Raw genomic sequence first — 21052 nt, forward strand, 5'->3', positions numbered from 1 at the left:
TAGCCTGCCCATTCTGTACACATAAGATTAAATCATTTCTCATTGACAAGAGTTATTTATTTCTTCCATTATTCACAAACCATCCTTTCTCCTAAGAACTTCTGATCTATCCAAACACCAGTCACGTTGGCAGACTTTCTCACTATAAATTCCCTTGCTTAAGCAGAACTCCAAGCTTTTGCTAAATAAATATGCACAATGTATACAAAAAGTACAAGAATCAGTGGCAAGTTTAGTTTAAAACTTAGTTTAAAAGTCTTGTCATTTTATTAGTTTATTTTCTATGGCACTTTCCTTTTACTCACAGACCACAAAAATGAGAGGATTATAGGATGTACATGTAAATTTTGCTTATATTTCTTAGCCTTTAAATTCCATTGACTGTTTTCTATTTTGCTGTATCTACTTCTCTTGGTACACTGACTTTTCCCAAGAATTTTTCATTTACTTAAAATCAAATTTTGGCAAACATAAATATTTTTTATCTTCTCTTAACTGAAGTGCTCTTTAAAAATGTTTTTATATTATATTTCATTCTACCAAGTATATCCAAAGAACATGGAGAAGTTGTATGGAAGAAAGTGAATTTTAAGTTTAGCAGTAAATATAAGACTTTAAATAGTGAAAAAGTAACAATTTTTAAAAATCTATTTAAAATTCAGCACTACTAAAATTACCAAATTTTAGCCTTATTATTCACTACATGTAAATTATATTAGTGAATTCATGGAAACTTTTCACTTGACAACAAAGAAATTTTTATTTGAAAAGCTCTACATATTTTAGCATTTTAAAGCCATATAAACATCAGTTACTATTGAACTAAGTTATATAATTCTTCTCACCCTCTTCAAAAATTCAATTTTAGGTTTCAGGATAAAAGAATTTGCCTCTAATTTGAAATCTCTAAGTATTTTTTGTGGGATTACCTAGTATGAAGAAAGACAAAGAATGAGGCCAAATAAAAGTTGAACTTTGTTGTGTTTTCTCTTCTTCCAATTAATTCTTTTAAGCTCTGCAAGTGAATATCATATTTTAATTGCGGCCAATGAGACAGTCCCTGAAGTTATTAATTCTACTGAGGACATTGGAAATGAAATTAATATCTTCTACTTGGTAAGAAATGACCTCTAAGTTAGTATTATAAAGCAGTTATTTGTGAGATTAAGATTAAGGGAGGCTGGGAGTCTGGCCCCGTGGCTTAGTGGTTAAGTGCACATGCTCCGCTACTGGCGGCCTGGGTTTAGATCTGGGCGCGCACTGATGCACCACTTCTCCGGCCATGCTGAGGCCACGTCCCATATACAGCAACTAGAAGGATGTGCAACTATGACACACAACTATCTACTGGGGCTTTGGGGGGAAAAAAAAGGAGGAGGATTGGCAATAGATGTTAGCTCAGAGCTGGTCTTCCTCAGCAAAAAGAGGAGAATTAGCACAGATGTTAGCTCAGGGCTGATCTTCCTCACAAAAAAAAAAAAAAAAAAAAAAGATTAAGGGGATGCATTCAATCCTTGGCAACCACAGGGAATTGCTCCAGATCTGAGTGGCTCTTAGTCTAGAAGGCTCAGTTAGGTGGGTCAGCTGGACTTTCTGGCATCTGTCTCTAGATTAAGGAGCTCCCTACCCACCTGGGGATTCAGCCCAGGGAGGCCATGGAGAAGGCTTAGGGCCTGGAGATCATGCTTGAGTGGTGGGAAGGGAGGGCCACAGCACCTGGTTGCCCCAAGTCAGTTGTACCTCTTCTAAGCAGGTGAAGACTTCTGGATAGTGAATTCAGCTTCCTGCTGAACTTGATCCTGTCCACCTTTCCTTCCCTATGAACTACACTCACCACTGGTGGTATGATGTGATATTAAGTGGGAATTTTAGGTTAACAGATAAAAACAGATGGAGACCGAGATGAGAATCAATCTGACTCTCATCATTGACACAACAACCCTAGAGGGGGATAGGATTGTAAAGGGAAGCAGACGGGAGTCTGGTTTGCCTGTACAGTGGTGGCAGATCCCATCTAGCTGGAGTGAGTAATGTTTATGGGCTTAGGGAATTATCAGAAGCTGGGTCGAGGCAAATAAAAATATGCTCACCTGGTCTGAGTGGATTGGATAAAGTTCTCCCTCCTTTCCTCCTCCAAAAAGCCTAGTATGTCGGAAAGGATAATGAGCATGGTAAACTGACAAAGAAAATAATTTTAATTCTGATTTTTCTTTAATCTCAGTCCCATTTTGGAAGTGGGGGGGATGAAGGAACAATATGATTGTAGCTGATGCATATGACCACTGACCACTAAACATCCCTGTTTATCGGTTAATTATGCCAGTTCTTTGTACAATGCCATAAACTGTCTGCATGCATTTTAGGATTCAAAATATTTCACAACTTAATTCATCAATTAAGAACCAAAGTCCTACATAAGAGAGAAAGGTCACCATTGAAAGAGAAAGAAAGTATTACATTTCTATTTTTTTTCTGTAGATTAGAAAAAGCGGACATATTCCAATGCCAGAACTTAAGCTGTCAATCTCATTCCCCAACTTGACCTCAGATGGTTATCCTGTGCTATACCCAAGTGGATGGTCATCTTCTGAGGTGAGTCATGTGTGCCTCGGAATTATATCATTACTGTTATCTTTTCCAGTTTATATTCATAGCCTTTTGTTCTGCATGCTACTTGTGATAAAGGGCTTTACCAAAGTAACATGGAGAGGCATTTAGAAAACTAAAATAATAATAATAATACCTTACACTAGTTATTTAGTAGATGTATTAGTTCCCTACAGCTGCCGTGGTAACAAATTACCCCAAAGTGGGTGGCTAAAAACAACAGAAATTTATTCTCTCACGGTTCTGGAAGCCAGAGGTCTAAAATCAGGGTGTTGGCAATGTTGGTTCCCTCTGGAGGCCCAGAAGGAGAAGCATCCATTCCATGCTTCTCTCCTAGCTTCTGGTGGCTGCTGTCAACCGTTGGCATTCCTTAGCTTGTGGCAGCATAACTCCAGTTTCTGCCTATGTCTTCACAGGGCCATCTTCCCTGTGTTTCTGTCCTTCTCCTTCTCTGTTTCTTATAAGCACACTCATCAGTGGATTTAGAGCCCACCCTAAATCCAGAATGATCTCATCTGAGATCCTTAATTTAATTACATGAGCAGTGACCCTATTTCCAAACAAGGTCACAGTCATAGGTTCCAGTTGTTAAGACTTGGGCATATGTTTTTGGGATCACTATTCAATAGAGTAGATTTTAGATAATTGTTGACTTATGCCTGAAATGTTTATTACACCTTTAAGTTGTTTGAGGTGATCAAACTCTATAAAGGGACTTGTTAATTTCTCCTAACCACACACAGCTGTACCTAAAGGAGTACAATACTATTTACTCACTTATCCCAAACAACAGCAATATCACACTCACTTTGTACCTATAGCATTGAATGAGTCTATACGGTAGTTAATTGTTACGGTTCAGTCTCTAAAACATAGAAAATCACAGTAAGTATTGAAGTAATGCATGCATGATTTCAGCATTTGACAATCTGTCTTCTTTTCAGAGTTTTTTTTTTTAGGTTAAAGTGTTTTCAGAAATCAAGAAATAGCAGCAGTCATAGTTGGCTTGTAATATTTAAATATTTTCCTAAAGGCAAGGAAAAAATAAACCTCTAGCATTTCCCTCTAATCTAAAAGAGTAGGTTTGTGAGAAGCTAGAATAAAATTGTACTTTTATTACTACTTATGAACCTTTATCCTTTTTACCTTTTTTTAAGGATGTAGAGAGTACTGGGGAAGCAAAAAGTTTATTAGATTACGTCTAGAGAAACAATCCAAGAACCAGCTGTCTTATAAACGTGGCATTTTAACATCTATTGGGCTGCTTACTTACTTCTTCCTCCCACAGAGACTACGTGTCTTACCCTTGGTGTGTAGGGATTCCAAAAATATTATTGGGTAAATACATAAATACAGATGAAAGTTCCTTTTTTTTGTTTCATAAACCATCATATGAGCCATCATATTGAATAACAAATGCTAGCTCTTTTTTTTCCTCAGTAGAGTTTTAAATTTCTTTTCTCTGTATTATGGGAATTTACAAACTAATGTTTGATGAAAACAGTAAATTAGTGAGTTGTATTACTTAGGTAATAGAAAGTTCTACTAGCATCCTTCCTTTTCCGTAACAACCTCACTGCTATCTATTACAATTCAAAAGTGGCATGGTAACTATGATCTGGAGGTGGGTGTGTATGGCTGGTGCAGAATAGCTTCTTCCCTATTGCACACTTATGAGGATGGATCTTTCATATATGGCAATGGCTGTCATTCACAGGTTCTTGACGTTATTGCCCCAACTCGTTTTTCCCTCTGACATCTGGTATGGTTTGATAAAAGAAATATTTTTATTTCTTAGAATGCAAACTGCAGACCCAGTAGCCTTCAGGATCCTCTTGGTATCAACTCTGGGAAGAAAATGACTATATCCAAATCTGAAGATCTCAAACGAGGCACAATTCTGGTAAATTCAGATAACCAAGACAACTGCTAATTTTACCTCATGCTTTCCAAGTGAATAAATTCAATATTGACCTAAAAATAACTATCTTATAGAATATTTTAATATTCTGTCTTTTATCAAATGGCAAGAATACTAATATATATGTCATTTAAACAGGACTGCAGTACTTGTAAATTTGCTACCATCACATGTAATCTGATTCCTTCTGACGTGAGCCAAGTGAATGTTTCACTTATCTTATGGAAACCAACTTTTATAAAAGTAAGTGATTGCATTGTTCTATGCAATTATTGAATTATATTAACAAATATTTGTTCATTACTTAGCATATGCAAAGCCGAGTGCTTCTGTAGAAAGAACACAAGACTGGAAGTCTAAATGTGGTTCAAGCCCCAGAGCCACTTAACCAGCTATTTGGGTCTTGTTTTCTTAGTCTGTTAGTAACTAGGTTATCTCCAAGGTCCCCTTCCAGATATATGCTTTTTTCAGTCTCTCTTATTCTTTTTCTTTGCTCCTAAAGAGATAAATGCCTATACGGTACCAAAGTTTGCACTTGTCTTAATACTTTGGAACTCAGTTAAGGGACAGAGAATTACAGAGTGACAATCCTTGACACCATTAACAAAGGATAGAGCTAACATATATTACGGACTCATGGTGTTAAGTAAGACTATAGCTATTTATCTATCTATCTATATATATATATATATTCTCTCTACATATTCCTCTATATATATTCTATATAAATATATTTTGGAGGACATTTTTTTAACCCTTAATAAAGTCAAATCCGTTTGACAACAAGCACCTTTAAAACTTACTCCATTGTATTTTGTATTATTTGCTTCTCTCTTAGGAAGCATTTAGTTAATTATATGAAATTTCTATCATTTATATTAAATTACTAGTTGTGTAAGTCATGAATTGTTGAATATTGGCAATTTCATGTTTAATCCTAAACAAGTTCCTATATAAATCTCATTACCAGAGTGTAGCTATTTCATACTTAGCTGCATGAAAGGTGGGCAGAGTTGAAGGTTTGTTTTTTCTCAAGATAAATCTGAATAGAAATTATTTCGAAAAATTTTCCATTTTATAGCAAGGATCTAAGTGAGAATTTGAGTACAGAGAGGGAGGATGGGTACACACTCATCATTTTGATACCACCAGTTTGATTTGGATGTTAACAGAGCCAGTGCTTTTAATCTCTCAGAAAAATCTTAGTTTTAAAAATTGTGCTACTGGGGCCGTCCCGGTGACGTAGTGATTAAGTTCATGGGCTCTACTTTGGTGGCCCAGGGTTTACAGGTTCAGATCCCGGGTGCGGACATGCACATTGCTCACCAAGCCATGAGGCAGCATCCCACATACAAAATAGAGGAAAATTGGCACAGATGTTGGCTCAGGGTCAATCTTTCTCAAGCGAAGAGAGGAAAATTGGCAACAGATGTTAGCTCAGCGCCAATCTTCCTCACCAAAAAAAAAAAAATTACACTACTCAAACATGACTAGCTCTCATTGTGATTAACATAATGTGTTGAAAATAACTCCTGTTTGCTTTTCAGACACGTTTTTCCAGCTTAAATCTTACTGTAAGGGCAGAACTTCAGAGTGAAAATGCATTGCTGGTTTTAGGTACTGGCAATCAAAAAAGAGAGGTGAGTGCAACTCTAAGTTTTGAAAACATTATACATTTCATTCTGAATTTTGTGACATAACGTTTTATGATTGTTTATAGTCCCTAAAGCAGTGACTAGTACTGCCCTCAATAAGTGGCAGACAGTTTTTGCTTCAAATTATACTTGATTAACTTCAAGCGTGATTTCAGTCTCCTTCTTCTTTGTAAGAAACTGGGAGAAACCATGATATTTACAATTAACATGCCACGTTTGATTTTATTGCTTCTAACTATCACAGTAAATTGATGTTTTTACTTTCACCTTGATAACAAATGATGCATTTGTAATTTTCCTCCTTAAAAACTGGCATTATAAAATGCAGTTTTATATCTGAAAAGCAGACTTGAAAAACAATTTCTTTACAGAAAGTGTCTTTATACTGTACAGGAATACAAGTAAATTTTTTAAAGTTTTCTTCATTTGGTCATTGGGAAATTTAAAATAAAAAAATGGAGTATTATTCCATAATACAAATTCATACTTGAGTCTTTGGTAAACATACAATGGTTTGAGTCTTTTCCTCTTGTCCTTTTATAAAGTAAGGCCAAAGTACTTGTTATAGACGTGGGCACTTTGGCATGATATTCCCTCTCATCATGGGAGAGTCTGAAATCCCATGTGGACATTATGAGTCATAAAATTCTATTTGGAAGCTACCTAACATTCAGATATTGTTTTAAATTTTCTTATTTCAAATTAATGTGTATTTCAAATTATTTCGATGTCAATGACCTCGGATAGGTAACTCGCCTTTAAAGAATATATGCATATAATGCATATAATATGTGCAAAATATATGCATATAATGTTTGCTTACTTAATAAAGAGCACTTAGCCTGATAAATGCAAAGTTGTTTCACATACAGAAAAGCCAAAATTTCACCAGTAAGCACCTGAAATATGTGAGTATATGTTGTATTGGAAAAGAATACACTTGATTCTTAAATGTGTTTTGTTAAAATTTTATACTTAACTTTATTTCCCCTAAATGTTAGCTTAAAATTCTCCATGGAGCTATTTATTCTACATTTTATCCTAAAAGAAAATTGTACCTAAATTGTTAAAATTACTAAAAGTGATCATTTTGTAATTGTGTGATTTTAGGGAAGTCACTGATCCCATCCAGACCTCGGTTTCTGTATCTGTAAGTTCAGGGAATTGTTTTAGATGGGTTTAAAATCCGTCTTAAAAGGTCTTATTCTGGGATCAGCCTGGTGACATAGTGGTTGAGTTTGCGTGCTCCATTTCAGCGGCCCGGGGTTTGCGGGTTCAGATCTTGGGCGTAGACCACCATTCATCAGGCCATGCTGTGGCAGCGTCCCACATGCAAAGTGGAAGAAGATCGGCACAGATGTTGGCTCAGGGACAATCTTCCTCAAGAAAAAAAAAAAAGAGGAAGATTGTCAACAGATGTTAGCTCAGGGCAATCTTCCTCACCAAACGAAAAAAAAGAAGAAAGGTCTGATTCTGTATATATATCTATACTCCTGCCAGCTCTGTCTTCCCGATGCATCAGCTGTGACCTACCGAGAATGATTTGAGGGGTTGAAGGGCTTGGATCAGTGCACTGCATGCGTATATCTCCCCTGTTAATTTCCTTTTTTACCCCTAATCTTCCCTCTAGGTCAAGGAATGGAGATGTTCCCTGTTAAAGGCAAATACAGAACCTTGAGCTATTATCAGTCATTCATAGTTACCCTGAATTAGTTTTTTTCTCAGAAACCTAAAGGATGAGACACAGAGCAGACAAGTTGCATTGAGAAAGCTTGAGTAGCTGGAGCACTAAATGCTGTCCACTTCAAAGTTTTACTTGAGTTAAGACCTAATTTATAGATGCTGACTAAGAGTGAATTACCTGGAAGAGACAGGGTAGTATAATAAAAAGCACATTGGGGGTGAATATATGCAAAAAATCATTTATCTGTACACTTGAAGTTTGTGCATTTTACTATATGAAAATTATACCTCAATTTGTAAACAAACAAAAAAAATAAAACCCATTAGAATTAGAATAAGAAGACCTACTCAGGTTTTTATGTCAACAACCTGTGCCATTTCAGCCTAAACCTATGCTATTGTGATAATGCACTAAAGTCTATTAATAAATCATTAAAACATACAGTACTTTTGGTTCTCCCAGAGTTAAATTCACCCCTCCCTTGAGCATTCTGATTCAGACAGTTGTATGTATAAGTTTCTGAAGGATAAGATTATAAATTTTTTTGGTAATAATAAATTTGACATAGATAGAGATTTAGAATAGATGAAGGGCATTTTTAAATATAAACTCAATGTTTTCTCAGTATATAATAATGAGATTAAGTACACTGTTTGGTAGAAAATTATAGCCAGAAAGAACTATATGTACCGGGAGTTGTAATAGGTGTTTATCAATGTTGACAATCTTGCTTAATAATTTTCAGCTTGCTATTCAAATATCCAAAGATGGGCTACCGGGAAGAGTGCCATTATGGGTTATCCTGTTAAGTGCTTTTGCTGGATTATTGCTGTTAATGCTGCTCATATTAGCGCTGTGGAAGGTAAGCACCAAAGTTCCTTTAACTTTCTCTTTCAATCATCGACAACAAATTGGTGAAATAAATTATGATTTATTCATGTTGTGTAAAACAGTATCATACAGCAATGAAAAACACTGAAATGATGACCAAGACAAAAAGAAAAAAGAAAAATGCATGTCTCAAACATTGTGTACAACTTGATCCCATTTTTGTGAAAAAAAAAATGAACATATCCAAAACTCATGGAGGCTCTCTCTAGAGGTTGGAATTATAGGGGACCTTTATATATCTATAAATTGGAAAGTTTAAATTAATTATGCATTACTTTTATAAGCAGAGAAGAATGAAAACTCTCTTTTATAGAAAAAGAAAAGAAGGAATACCTATGTCAATTTAAGAATATATAAGCAATGGAATCGTGATTAAGATAAGCCTTATTCTAATCACACATCTCTATGTATCTTAAAAATCAAATACTTCTTTAATATATAAACATATATACCAAATTTTATGCAATAGTTGTGGGCCTGAGTGAGAGATGAGAGATTTATTAATAAGTTGATGAAAGGAAAATCTTATAGTTTCATGGACTCCTATTTCAAATCCTCTTGTAAAACTGAGAAACCATCTATTTTCTGTCAGTTAAATGTATATATTTACATAGATGTTTTGCTTAAACTGAGGTATGCAAGATTTTTCAAACCCTTAGCGGTATCACTTTCAAATTAAGCCAAAGTGAGATGATAGCTTTTAGGATAAATTTAATAGAGAATAAAATCCAAAAGAAAAGTTGAATTTAATGTTTTTCCAACTAAATATCAAACTGGCATTTATTCTAGCATAATATGACCCTGTATTTTCCTATTGTTTTGTTAAATAGATAACCAATGTTAAAAATACAGATTATGGCTACATATTCATTTTTCTAACACCTGAGCAACAGAACTATCTTTTTTTTTTTTTTTTTTTTGTGAGGCAGATAAGCCCTGAGCTAACATCCATGCTAATCCTCCTCTTTTTGCTGAGGAAGACAGGCTCTGAGCTAACATCTATTGCCAATCCTCCTCCTTTTTTTCCCCCAAAGTCCCAGTAGATAGTTGTATGTCATAGTTGCACATCCTTCCAGTTGCTGTATGTGGGATGCGGCCTCAGCATGGCCAGAGAAGCGGTGCATCAGTGCGCCCCCGGGATCTGAACCCGGGCCACCAGTAGTGGAGCATGCGCACTCAACTGCTAAGCCACAGGGCCGGCCCAGAACTGTCTTTTAATCAAATAGTTTAAATAACAAATTTCTCTCCCACCAAATTACCAACTGTTCCTACCCTTTCTGACTCATACTGACTAACTTTCTCTTTGGGGGAGTTACTCGCAGAGGAGAAGATGAACAAAGCCACGTAAAGATGTAAGTCAGTAAATAGAATCCATAGCTTTTCTCCAGCAAAGTCTTTAAGACAGAATTCTCCCCCATCTCAAAACTCCAGCTCTTCTTCCTGCTTTCCCGGGCTATCAGTGCTCTGTCTGTAATACCGGGCTTTGCCACACTGTGGTACCCAAGGCCTGGCTTAGTGGTGTCAAGGTTGTGCTTGAAATACAGAATGTGGTTTCTTCATTTATATGCATCTCTAATAGAGAAGGCATGTTACTGTTGATTTCTTTCAGTATGGTCTTCTATTCTGAGCACTGCACTTGCCCATGTAGTTGGAGGACACTGCTGACATGAGAAAAGGAAAGCCAGAGCTGATATTTGGATAGATTCTCTCTGGCTACATACCTATGTTTAAAACAAGTTTCATCCACCTGTTTTTTGATCATCGGTCTGAAAAAGCATAAATATCAAAATAAACACATTCTTCCTTCCAGTAAATGTTTTGTTGATACATTTTAATGCCTTCTTAGATCTTCTTTTCAGGCCCAAAGGAAGGTCATTTAACAACCTTTGGACTGTCCTGCCCATAGGTATAGTTAGTTCAGCCACTTCAGTGGGAGATCCAGCAATCAGAGCTGTGATTCCGTGGCAGGAGGGAAGGGAACAAGCACTGACTGAGTGCTTACTATATGCCAGGAACTGTTTTAAGCTTTTTCACTTTAATATTAACATCAACCCTAAGATGAAGACACTATTATGAACCTCATTTTGTAAAGGAAGAAGCTGAGGCATAGAAAAGTTAAATATGTTCCCAAGGCCACATGAGTTGTCAGGTTCAGAGTAAGGATCTGAATCTGGGTCATTTCCCTTCAGTGCCAGCACTATTAACCCCATCGCTCTAGGTTCTCTCTTGCTTTTATTCACTCTGTTATCCATATAACATTTTCAACTAAGTATTTCAACTACATTTTCACTTGAGGACACTGAAGCAAAGAGAAAGGGTTAAGTAACTCTCCCAAGATTACCAGCTGGCAAGGGACTGGATGGAAGCAATGATCTCTCTGCAATGCCCATCCTTTTCCCAATACATCCCACTGCTGCAGGCTATGGGGCAGGCTTTTTACTCTGGAGCTCCAGGAATTAGGTTTTGTTCAAGAGGGTCATGAACTCTCTGAAAAGTATAAAAATATTTGATTTTGGAATGCGAGTCCTTGGTTGGATTCAGACTTTCAGCAGCTCTGTTATACCAAAAAGATTAATTGCCTCCTGCTTTAAAGCCATGTTGAACCTCGCTGAAGCATGTGTGTAATCTGCAGTAGGCTCAGAAATCTACTCTCATCTCCAGGCGTCTTTTCATACTAATTAGATCTGGACTAATTAGACACCTCAGGACTATCCCTTCTTCCTCCTTTTCCCAAATCCCACCACTCTGGGGGTTCGTAGGAATTCCCAGTCTGAGACTTTACGCAAGGCACCCGCTGTGATTCCATTTTAAAAGACACAGTCTTTATGTCTTCATCTTAGTAGTACACATGGCAGAAATTAAAGCTTGACAAAATCTTACTAGCTATTTAATATCTTTAATGTTCAGGGGAGAAGCCTTGTAGGGGACATGGATTTAAATAGATTGAGAAACATGTCCTGAAATATGGTACCACATGCTAAGGGAGAAGCCCAGTCAGGCCGGTGTAACCAATAGAGTAGAATGAGACTCGGCCCACAGCAGAACCCTGAGAGAGCAGAACATTCCTCTCCCTTAACTTGATCTCATACTGATGCCTAAAGTTCCACCACTTATGATTTACTTGTTAATCCTAAAGCTTTGTTCCTCATCCAATGTGCATACCCTTGGGGGGTGTGGATAGGGAATAACACCTCGCTATTTTTTTCCTTTTTTTTTTTTTTTGCTGGGAAAGATTCACCTTGAGCTAATATCTGTTGCCAATCTTCCTCTCTTTTTTTTTCCTCCCCAAAGCCCCAGTACATAGTTGTATATTCTAGTTGTAAGTCCTTCTGGTTCTTCTATGTGAGCCGCCACCACAGCATGGCTACTGACAGACAAGTGGTGTGGTTCCACGCCCAGGAACTAAACCCAGGCTGCTGAAGCACAGCGTGCCAAAATTTAACCATTAGGCCATCAGGGCTGGCTCTTCACCTCACCATTTTTTAGCCTTTTACACATTAGTATGAATTAATTCATTCCACATTTATTTTGATTATCATCACTAAGCACATGCTTTCTACCAGGGGCTGTTTAATCAGACCCTCTGCCATAGGGTTTTGAAGTAGGGGAGCATAAATAAGATCATTATGCAAATAGAGAAAGAAAAAGAAGGAAAGTGAATGCTGTAAGGAAAGTCTGGAGTTGACTTGTTTCAAATTTTGGCTAGTATTGGCCTTGTCTAGTCTGAAGCTATGAACTATATGTTCCTAATCTCTACTCCAACTTCCACTGAAAACTCAATGTTAATAGAACTGGTTGGATGGAAAAATTTAGATAACAGAAGGTAAGTTTTAAAATAGCACATTTAGGGGCCAGCCCTGTGGCATAGTGGTTAAGTCTGGCGCACTCTGCTTCAGCGGCCTGGGGTTCACGGGTTTGGATCCCAGGCGTGGACCTACACTACTTGTCAAGCCATGTTGTGGTGGCGACCCACATATGAAATAGAGAAAGATGGGCACAGATGTTAGCTCAGGGCTAATCTTCCTCAAGCAAAAAAAGAGGAAGATTGGTGGCAGATGTTAGCTCAGAGTGAATCTTCCTCACCAGAAAATAAAAAGATAAAATAAAATAACACATTTAATGTGTGAAAGCAAAGGAAAGTTGAAAAGAAGGAAAGAGACCTGAGAGAGGAAGGATAGAAGATCAAGAGCTGGCCGGGCAGGAAAGAGAAAAGTTTTATAATGCACCACTGGCTTTTGTGGAAGCCTAGTCTGATTGATCTTCAACTGAGGACAAGCAGGCACAAGTTAAGGCACCTAATGGTTTGTGAATCCAGAACTTTCATAATTGGCTCAAAGGAACAGGCCTGAGACATGTGGGAGAACTGGCATTCTATGGAAGACAAATTTATTGTTTTTTCATATTCATGTGTTCTGTTGTCACCTTTTCCTCATCTACCACCAACTAGATTCTGGCATGGTGGTAGACATAAAGCCCTGAGTAAATCTTCTTTGATTTAAAACTGCATTTTTTGACCATTTATCCCCTCCAAGTCCTCAATTGTTCGATAATTAATTTAAGAATATATAATTCCCTTGCATAATTTACCATAACTTCATGATTAATATGATATGAAGGGACCACACTTTCAAAGAATTAACTCATTGTGTTTGCTTGAACTATTATAATTCACTTGCCAATTAAAAAGAAATACACAGATTAAAAAAATGCCTCTCTAAGACCCTTAATTTCCTTTATTTTAAATACCCGTTTTATTTTATTTTATTTTTTTTTCTGAGGAAGAGTCACCCTGAGCTAACATCTGTTACCAATCTTCCTCTATTTTGTATGTGAGCCGCCACCACAGCATGGCCACTGACAAGTGGTGTAGGTCCGCACCCAGACACCAAACCCAGGCCGCTGAAGCAGAGTGTGCCAAACTTAACCACTAGGCCACTGGGGCTGCCCCAGAAATACCCATTTTAGATTACTTTATTAAAAATATCCCTTCCAGCCCCATACTTATTTTTATTATTCTGTATAATAGGAAATAAATAAATAAAGCACTTATAATTTTTATGATGCCTCAAATCACAAATCATAATGAAAAATGACCCCCAATCACCCCTATGTGAAGTTTTTCATATTTTCAATGACTTAATTTTCACATCCAAATGATACAGGGTGTTTTTAAGAGGCTCTTCATGTCCAGCCTATGTAGACAAATGTTCTAACACACTTAAAGTTAACCCAGACAACTCGGAAATCTCCCCAACCCCTTAGCCATAGTGTACCTGCCAGATTCACCATCAACGCCAATGACCCCAACTTATGACCATCAGTTATCTGATGGAAATTTCTCTGCCAAGTCCCTGAAAAAAAGATGATGGCAAAGTAGAGACAGTGCCAGTTAACTGCCATTTTTACGTCTCCTAAAATATTTTCCTAGAACTCTTTAATTTAGTTCACCACATGTACTAGTTTTTATTGGGAGACATGATATATTTAACCAACAAACAAGTTAAAAATGAAATAGCATTTTTATAAATGTCATTTCTTGACATTCATTATTACTTAAATGAAGTCAATGAAAAGAATACCTCTCAATTATGTTAATTATTTGTATGCCCAGAATTGCTAACGTGTTATTAAATTAAATTTTATTCAAGGAGATTAGTATTTATTACCTAAACTCAAACAATTAATTGTGTTATGTTTGGTATTTTCTCAACAGATTGGATTCTTCAAAAGACCACTAAAGAAGAAAATGGAGAAATGAAATATTTTACAAGAAAAAAAAATAACAATTATTCAATGACCTATCCTCAGGTTTGCCTAAAATATGTGACAAGAAATTTATAAATACAATTAAAGACATAGTCTTTATGTAATCCACCCAACTGTATGTAATCCATCAGGGATTAATCACTTGGAAAATGACAGATCAAACAAGATCCAAAATCAATACCATAAAGATATATTTTATAAAATGATGAAAAATATTTTTAAATAATTACTCATTTTTGTTGAGTAATCAAAATTATGAAGTGTTTTCAAGATGAAGAATAACCTGTACAAATATCTTTATGTATTAAATAACCATTCAAAGTATTTAAGGAATGCATAAAAAGACTTTTATGTTCATTGAAACATTTACTTTCTAAACAATATAAATTAAGTTTTTTCCATTGATTCCTGATGGATATCCACATAACAGTCAACATCTGTAAATGCCAAGAAAGAAATTGCCTGAAAAAGATGACTTCCCCCTATTCAAATGAGAAAAAAATTCCAGGTAGAGTCCATATACAATATGGACTGAAAATAGAATTAAATCACAGAGGGTATATTCAGCATCTTTTGTGTTGGATTCTATACTGGAAAGTTTTCTTTCCTAAGTGTTTGGAAAATGGTGCAATTGAGCTGAAATTCTATCTGGGATGGAAAATCAAGATAGACTTGTTTAAAAGCAAGTGCACTGAATGGATTAATTTAAGCTTTTACAGAACACGCTTAATTTTGTTATTGAGCTCTAATTTTTTTAATTTTTTTTTTTAATTTTTTTTTCCCCCAAAGCCCCAGTAGATAGTTGTATGTCATAGTTGCACATCCTTCCAGCCGCTGCATGTGGGACGCGGCCCCAGCATGGCCGGAGAAGTGGTGCATTGGTGCGCGCCCGGGATCCGAACCCGGGCCACCAGCAGCGGAGCGCGCACACCCAACCGTCAAGCCACGGGGCCGGCCCCATGATATTGAGCTCTAAAACTCAAAACTCTTTTATACTGAAAAAACACAACAGTTTTGTGTGGCATAGCAGTGATTTGTCATGAAAAGCTGAGCTGTTTGTGGGATATGCCAAAATGGTTTCTGAATGGAACATGGCAGTGTAGATCGAGGCCACTGAAATGCTGAAGTCATCTTTGCTGGGCAGCTTTTAAATGTTAGGGGTCCCAGGATGTAACCAAAAGTAAGAGTTTTCCCAACTCCTTGGTACATGATTCATTCAAACCCTCAAGCTGTGAGAGTATGTTTGTTTTTAATTTTTTAAAGGTATTTAATTTTCCAAATACATTTCTTATTTTTATGAAAAAGCAGTATTCCATTTCAGTATTGCGTTTGACCAAAAAGCCACTGCTTTTCAAGTGTGTCATATTAATATTTAAATACCAGAAATGTATTTTAAAGAATTTCAGGTGAAACCTCACACCAACAGAAAGATGTTAACACCTTTGTATGTGCTTCTTTGTTCTTGAAGTAATCCTGACGGTGCATTGGACTCTACCATAGCGTAAGCTCCTAGGTTACTCCGTTTCTTAGGAAAATACCAATGAATGAATGTATAGTAGCTGCATGTGTGAACTACTGCTGTAAAATTTGATGATACTTCTGCAACAACTCCATCTCTCCACCCGATTGACAAACACAAGACCAGAACCTGTAATTATCCAGAAAGTCCTGGGCTCTGTAGCAAATTAATGGAGAAATTAAATGCTATGGATTTAATTTTTTAAACTAACTTTCAAGGAATTATCTGAGGACTGAGTCAGCCTATGTCATAGCTCTCCATATCTACATCTAAGATCCTGATGGTCAAAGCCATGCACCTGGGGAGTGCCGAGGTCATCAATAGCTAGAAGAAGGGCTGAATCTTTCCAGAGATTTGGTATCCTCCTGCTGGCCTGTCATTGTTCAGAAATGTCTGCTTTTGGAATTTCCTTCCTTCTCGCTGTTATTTCCAGGTTCAGAAATCATTCTTTCCACCTGTTCTTTCTTTACCCAACAAAACTCCAGTCTCTCTTATTCAGTCACGATGTTGCACAACTCCAGTGCATGGAGACCTATTCAGCAGCTGTGCTGGAGTCTTAGCACATTCTTAGAAATAAATCTAACACACAAAATTAAATTCCCAGTTGGCCTCTGTGACCCCTAGGCAAAGCATTCACTGAACTTGAAGTGTGCACATTTAAAGTAAAAATGTTGTTAACCCAAAGGGGAAAAATAGAAATGATGGCATTTTGAACTTTTTTCAAAAAGAGAGGAAGAGCTGTTTGGCTAGATCAAATAGCTACTTATAAGCCTGTCACAATTTTTAGCATAAGTCATTCCTGGTTTTTATGTAGAATATTTAATGAACCAGATATGCCATTTCCCTAATATTATAATTGTTGAGGTTTATGTGTGTATGTGTCTGTGCGTCTATGTGCACACATGTGTATAAACATATATGTACACACACACACACATATGCAGGGACACAAATTGAACATAAAATACCTCAATAACACCAAATGACAGAGTTTACAAAAAATAAACACACAAAAGCTCCACCAACAAGAAAAGTTTGATTCATCCACTTTTCATATAGTTTTCATTTTCACTAATATTTAACTTTAGGTTACAGTTCTGCAACTATCTAACAAACATAAATGCAGAGGCTTTGATTCAAATAATAAGTCAACAGATGTCCCAAATTGGCTTTGTGCAAGTCTTCTAAAACGTAGTCAATGATTAAGAAATATACTAAACTCTATTATTTTATTTTAAAACGTTTAGTAAGAAAAGTGAGTGATATTTTAGACTATGAGCTCATTGGCTAAATTAAATTGCCAAAAACTTTCTTTTTTTTTTTAACTTTGATATTTTTTAAAATTGATTATTGTTTCCACTGTGAACCGAACAATATCTGAAGCCTCTTTCCAGACCAAACCTACAATTGTATGTTGGTAAATTGTTTAACAACTGGCTCTCTAGGAGGAAAAAAATCCCTAATTTATATCATTTGCCGGTTTCCGTGGTGTAAATATTCTTCCCATGGCCATTTTCAAGCTATCAACGTAACCCAAAGTAGCTTGCAAAATTCCTGAAAATTTATCTGTCAGCTCTCATGAACCAGCATGAGCTGGCTTCAGCCCATTGAGATAGATTAGATGACAATGATAGGTGATAGATGATTAGATAGATAAATAGATAGATAGATAGTAGATGATAGATAGATAGAAATATAACATGTTGTGTGTATATATATATATATATATATACATATGCAAACACATACAATATAATCATATTTCAAATTTTGCTTAAAATGCTGATCTCAAGCCCAGTAGACATAATGCTACCTAGTTCCCCATTCTTCAATTTCAATTTCTAATATTATAGCCTTCCTTTAATATTAATAAAATGATGTGAACTTACAGGAGAAGAAACGAGTTGAAAGTAGGAAGATATACAGGATGCCACACAGTGAAAATCAGACCTACACAGCCACAGAGAAGCTGTTTCACTTTCTCTAGGAATCCAGAGCCTTGGAGCGATACTGTGAAAGGTCCTTCTCTGTAAATATTTGTAATTTCTGTGATCCAATTTGAGCTTCAATGATCTGATTTGTTCACTTATTTTCTCTGAGCACTAGATTCATGGGCAATTTAATATCTGAATATTTTCTGCCATAAGTGTGCTTGTCGTGAAGCTTCTGGGGGGAGATAGTTGTACAAAATTTGGTGCTTACTCAACTGTAATAATTTTACCTATAAATGCATACATGTATACGTATCGTCTTTTCCTTTTAGCAAACCAACGTCTAGGCTCAATTGGAAAACAAATATTTGCACCAAAAGTAAAAGGTGGTTGCCTCGTGCTTGAGTAAAGCTGGGTTGTAGTAGAGGCTGTGAGAAGCTGTGGCCGTACTTTCCCTGGGCATCCCCCGAAGGGCCACAGCTTGCACAGTGTGAGTGGCTGCCCCACCAGCTTTCAGGCGGTGTGCTTTCATACAGGAGAATGTCTTTGTCAAACGCGTTGTAATCTGCTCCGTGTGAATTAACTGTCTTGCATTGCACAGCATTGAGAAAACTAGGGAAGACCCAGGCTCAGAGCAAGGTTCCTGTGCCAGGTGCAGTCACATTATTGCTCAAATAAAGAGGCTTCTGGTAAATCAGTTTTTTAAAAGTAGTATCCTAGGTACCCTTCGTTTATTTTCAACACTTCTCGAGTCCCCCTCCATTAGTCTTCTCCCCCAAGGGAGATTTTCGAGAAGACTACTGGAGAAAAATCTGCTTCAAACATGTGCTCTGTTTGGTGTGAATACTAGCTTCAGTAAGTTGATCATTTATACAGGATTTCAGCCCTCGGTTCTGTGGCACTGTAAACAGATCACATGGTATAATGTAATAGGGACAAAATGCAGTGTACTTCAGAGATGGAACATCTTTAAGAGATTTACAAACCTTTATGGGACACCATCAGCAACTGTGCCAATGGGGGACCTGGCAGGGTGTAGCCCTTCCGTGGGTCTCCATCAGCACCCCACAATCCCTGTCCTCACCCATGGAAATGATAATCCGAAAAATTAAAAGAAGGGCTTTAAAATGCTTACACTGATGCTATTTTTTAATTAAAATAAATAATTTAACTGTAAACAACAGAGTTTTTAATGCAAACACAGCTTCGTGGTAAGTCCACTGGGCAACCCCTTCCAATCAGATTACTGACCCTAAATCCCTCCTACACAGAACTTCTGAAACCACCACTAGATGCTAACTCTGCAGTACATTACAAATGCTGCCATTTCCCGAGTGGGAAGCACTGTTGTAACATCTTATGCAGAACAATAAAATATACTTAACATTGTAATCTGAACAAGTCAGTATCTTTGATCCTTATATTAAAATTTAACTTTGAATTTAGAAATTCCAAGTAATAGCCTTTAACCATCAACCTTGGGGAAATATAAAGGAGTATGTGTAGGCTCTTAGGCCCCAGCCCCATTATTCCTACAACATCTGGCACCCCAGAGGTCCAGTTCTTAATTGATGAGAATGGATCCTTCTGCCCCTATAAAGAGCCTGAGCTTAACTCGTGAATCCACTACATCCCAGGATCAGCCCTCCCACATCAGACACATGCATAAGCACTTCTTGCTAAAATTTTACCATACCAAAAAATATGCAAGGATGAGTTATCACTTCTAATTTTGGACTCCCTGCTATATAAGATCAGCTTTCTTTTTTCTTTTCTTTTTTAAGTATATCAAAACCTTTCCTCTGTAGCTAATGAGTTCAGAACTTTACATAAAGACTTCCTTGCAATTTCCTCCCACCACAGACTGGGAATTTCAATCATTTTGGGATTGGGCAGCAGGAGCTACAGCCCATTTGCGGGATCTCTCTGCCTTCCACCTTCCAGTTGGTTTCTTCTCTTCTCAGCTGCACAGTGGTGATGTTCTGTTTTTGACTTGGGGCCTCGTTGGCAAGACCATTCATCTAAGCCTTGTGCTCCTTGCAGGACTTTGAATGGTAGCATGTTCTTTGTTGGCAAGTTGAGACTTGGAAATCCTTTAATCATCTAACACCTCATGAAAATCACAGCAATAAACGCAGGACCAGTGACACTCATAACTATAATTATGTTTAATCTTACCATATTTCAAGTCAAGTCTTTATAAAAAAAAGACTAAGTCTGGAATTTTAGGAGGTCGTCTACAAAAGACTGAGACTCAATGTTTAATCTTTTATTTCAGTTTATTTCAGTTCCATGTGTATAGACTGGGGACAAAATTATAAAAAGAAATCTTCCAAATGACACAGAATGTAAGCCAAGTGTCCTCTTGAACAATACCCTGCTGACAATCCCTGTCCCCACCCCCATTCTTTCAGAGGTGGAAAGAGATTGGATGGGGAAAAGTGAGTGACATGATTGTTCCTTTCATCCACAGAGTTGCCCAGCAGAAGGGAGCCACCACATAGAATGTAATGGTGGCTTTTGAAATTAAGCTATTTATCTTTTATGTCTATACCCTTACTCCTGAAAATACTATAAGCTCCCTTAGACCACATCATACCCGCCCACAATACTAACACATGTACTTTGCACATATAAACTGACTAAATAGAGTAAACGTATATTTTTATTTGTCTATTAACCAGGGCTAATTTCCTGGAGTTTAACTCACTTTGGGCTCAAGTAAAAACAATCATTTGAAGCAACAACAGCTCAGATCTTCTTCATACTAGAACCATTTCACACACAACAATACTTAGTGTTTAATTCTGACACTCCCTGCCCTTATTCAGGATGCAACAGCCTCCTCTCTGCCTTCCTTATTAGGAAACATTGGCCTCTAAGGAGAATGCTGTACTGTGTATTACTACTGTGAGGTTGTAAAAGTGTTAACGGACATTGTAAAGAATTGTATCCATTTTATTAAAAAGAAAAAATATTGTATATAATAACTACTGCCCTGAAACATGTACCATAGATACTCCAATAAACTTTTCTGCACGGTCTAACATAAAGTATATTGCGTTGCTTGTTTTTTTA

General features: G+C 36.9%; 1 protein-coding gene across 1 annotated transcript in view; it reads left to right on the forward strand.

The window, feature by feature from the left end:
* The window catches only part of ITGA1 (integrin subunit alpha 1), a 158281-nt gene extending 137229 nt beyond the window's left edge, over positions 1–21052 (forward strand). Inside the window, exons 23-29 of the mRNA XM_004422799.3 lie at positions 1014–1116; positions 2479–2592; positions 4406–4510; positions 4667–4771; positions 6076–6168; positions 8613–8729; positions 14472–21052. Coding sequence (XP_004422856.1) covers positions 1014–1116; positions 2479–2592; positions 4406–4510; positions 4667–4771; positions 6076–6168; positions 8613–8729; positions 14472–14516 — 682 coding nt within the window. The 3' untranslated portion in view covers positions 14517–21052. The remainder of the gene's footprint in view (positions 1–1013; positions 1117–2478; positions 2593–4405; positions 4511–4666; positions 4772–6075; positions 6169–8612; positions 8730–14471) is intronic.

This window comes from Ceratotherium simum, chromosome 18, assembly GCF_057802395.1.
Source record: "Ceratotherium simum simum isolate JZ-2026a chromosome 18, ASM5780239v1, whole genome shotgun sequence".
Taxonomy (NCBI): Eukaryota; Metazoa; Chordata; class Mammalia; order Perissodactyla; family Rhinocerotidae; genus Ceratotherium; species Ceratotherium simum.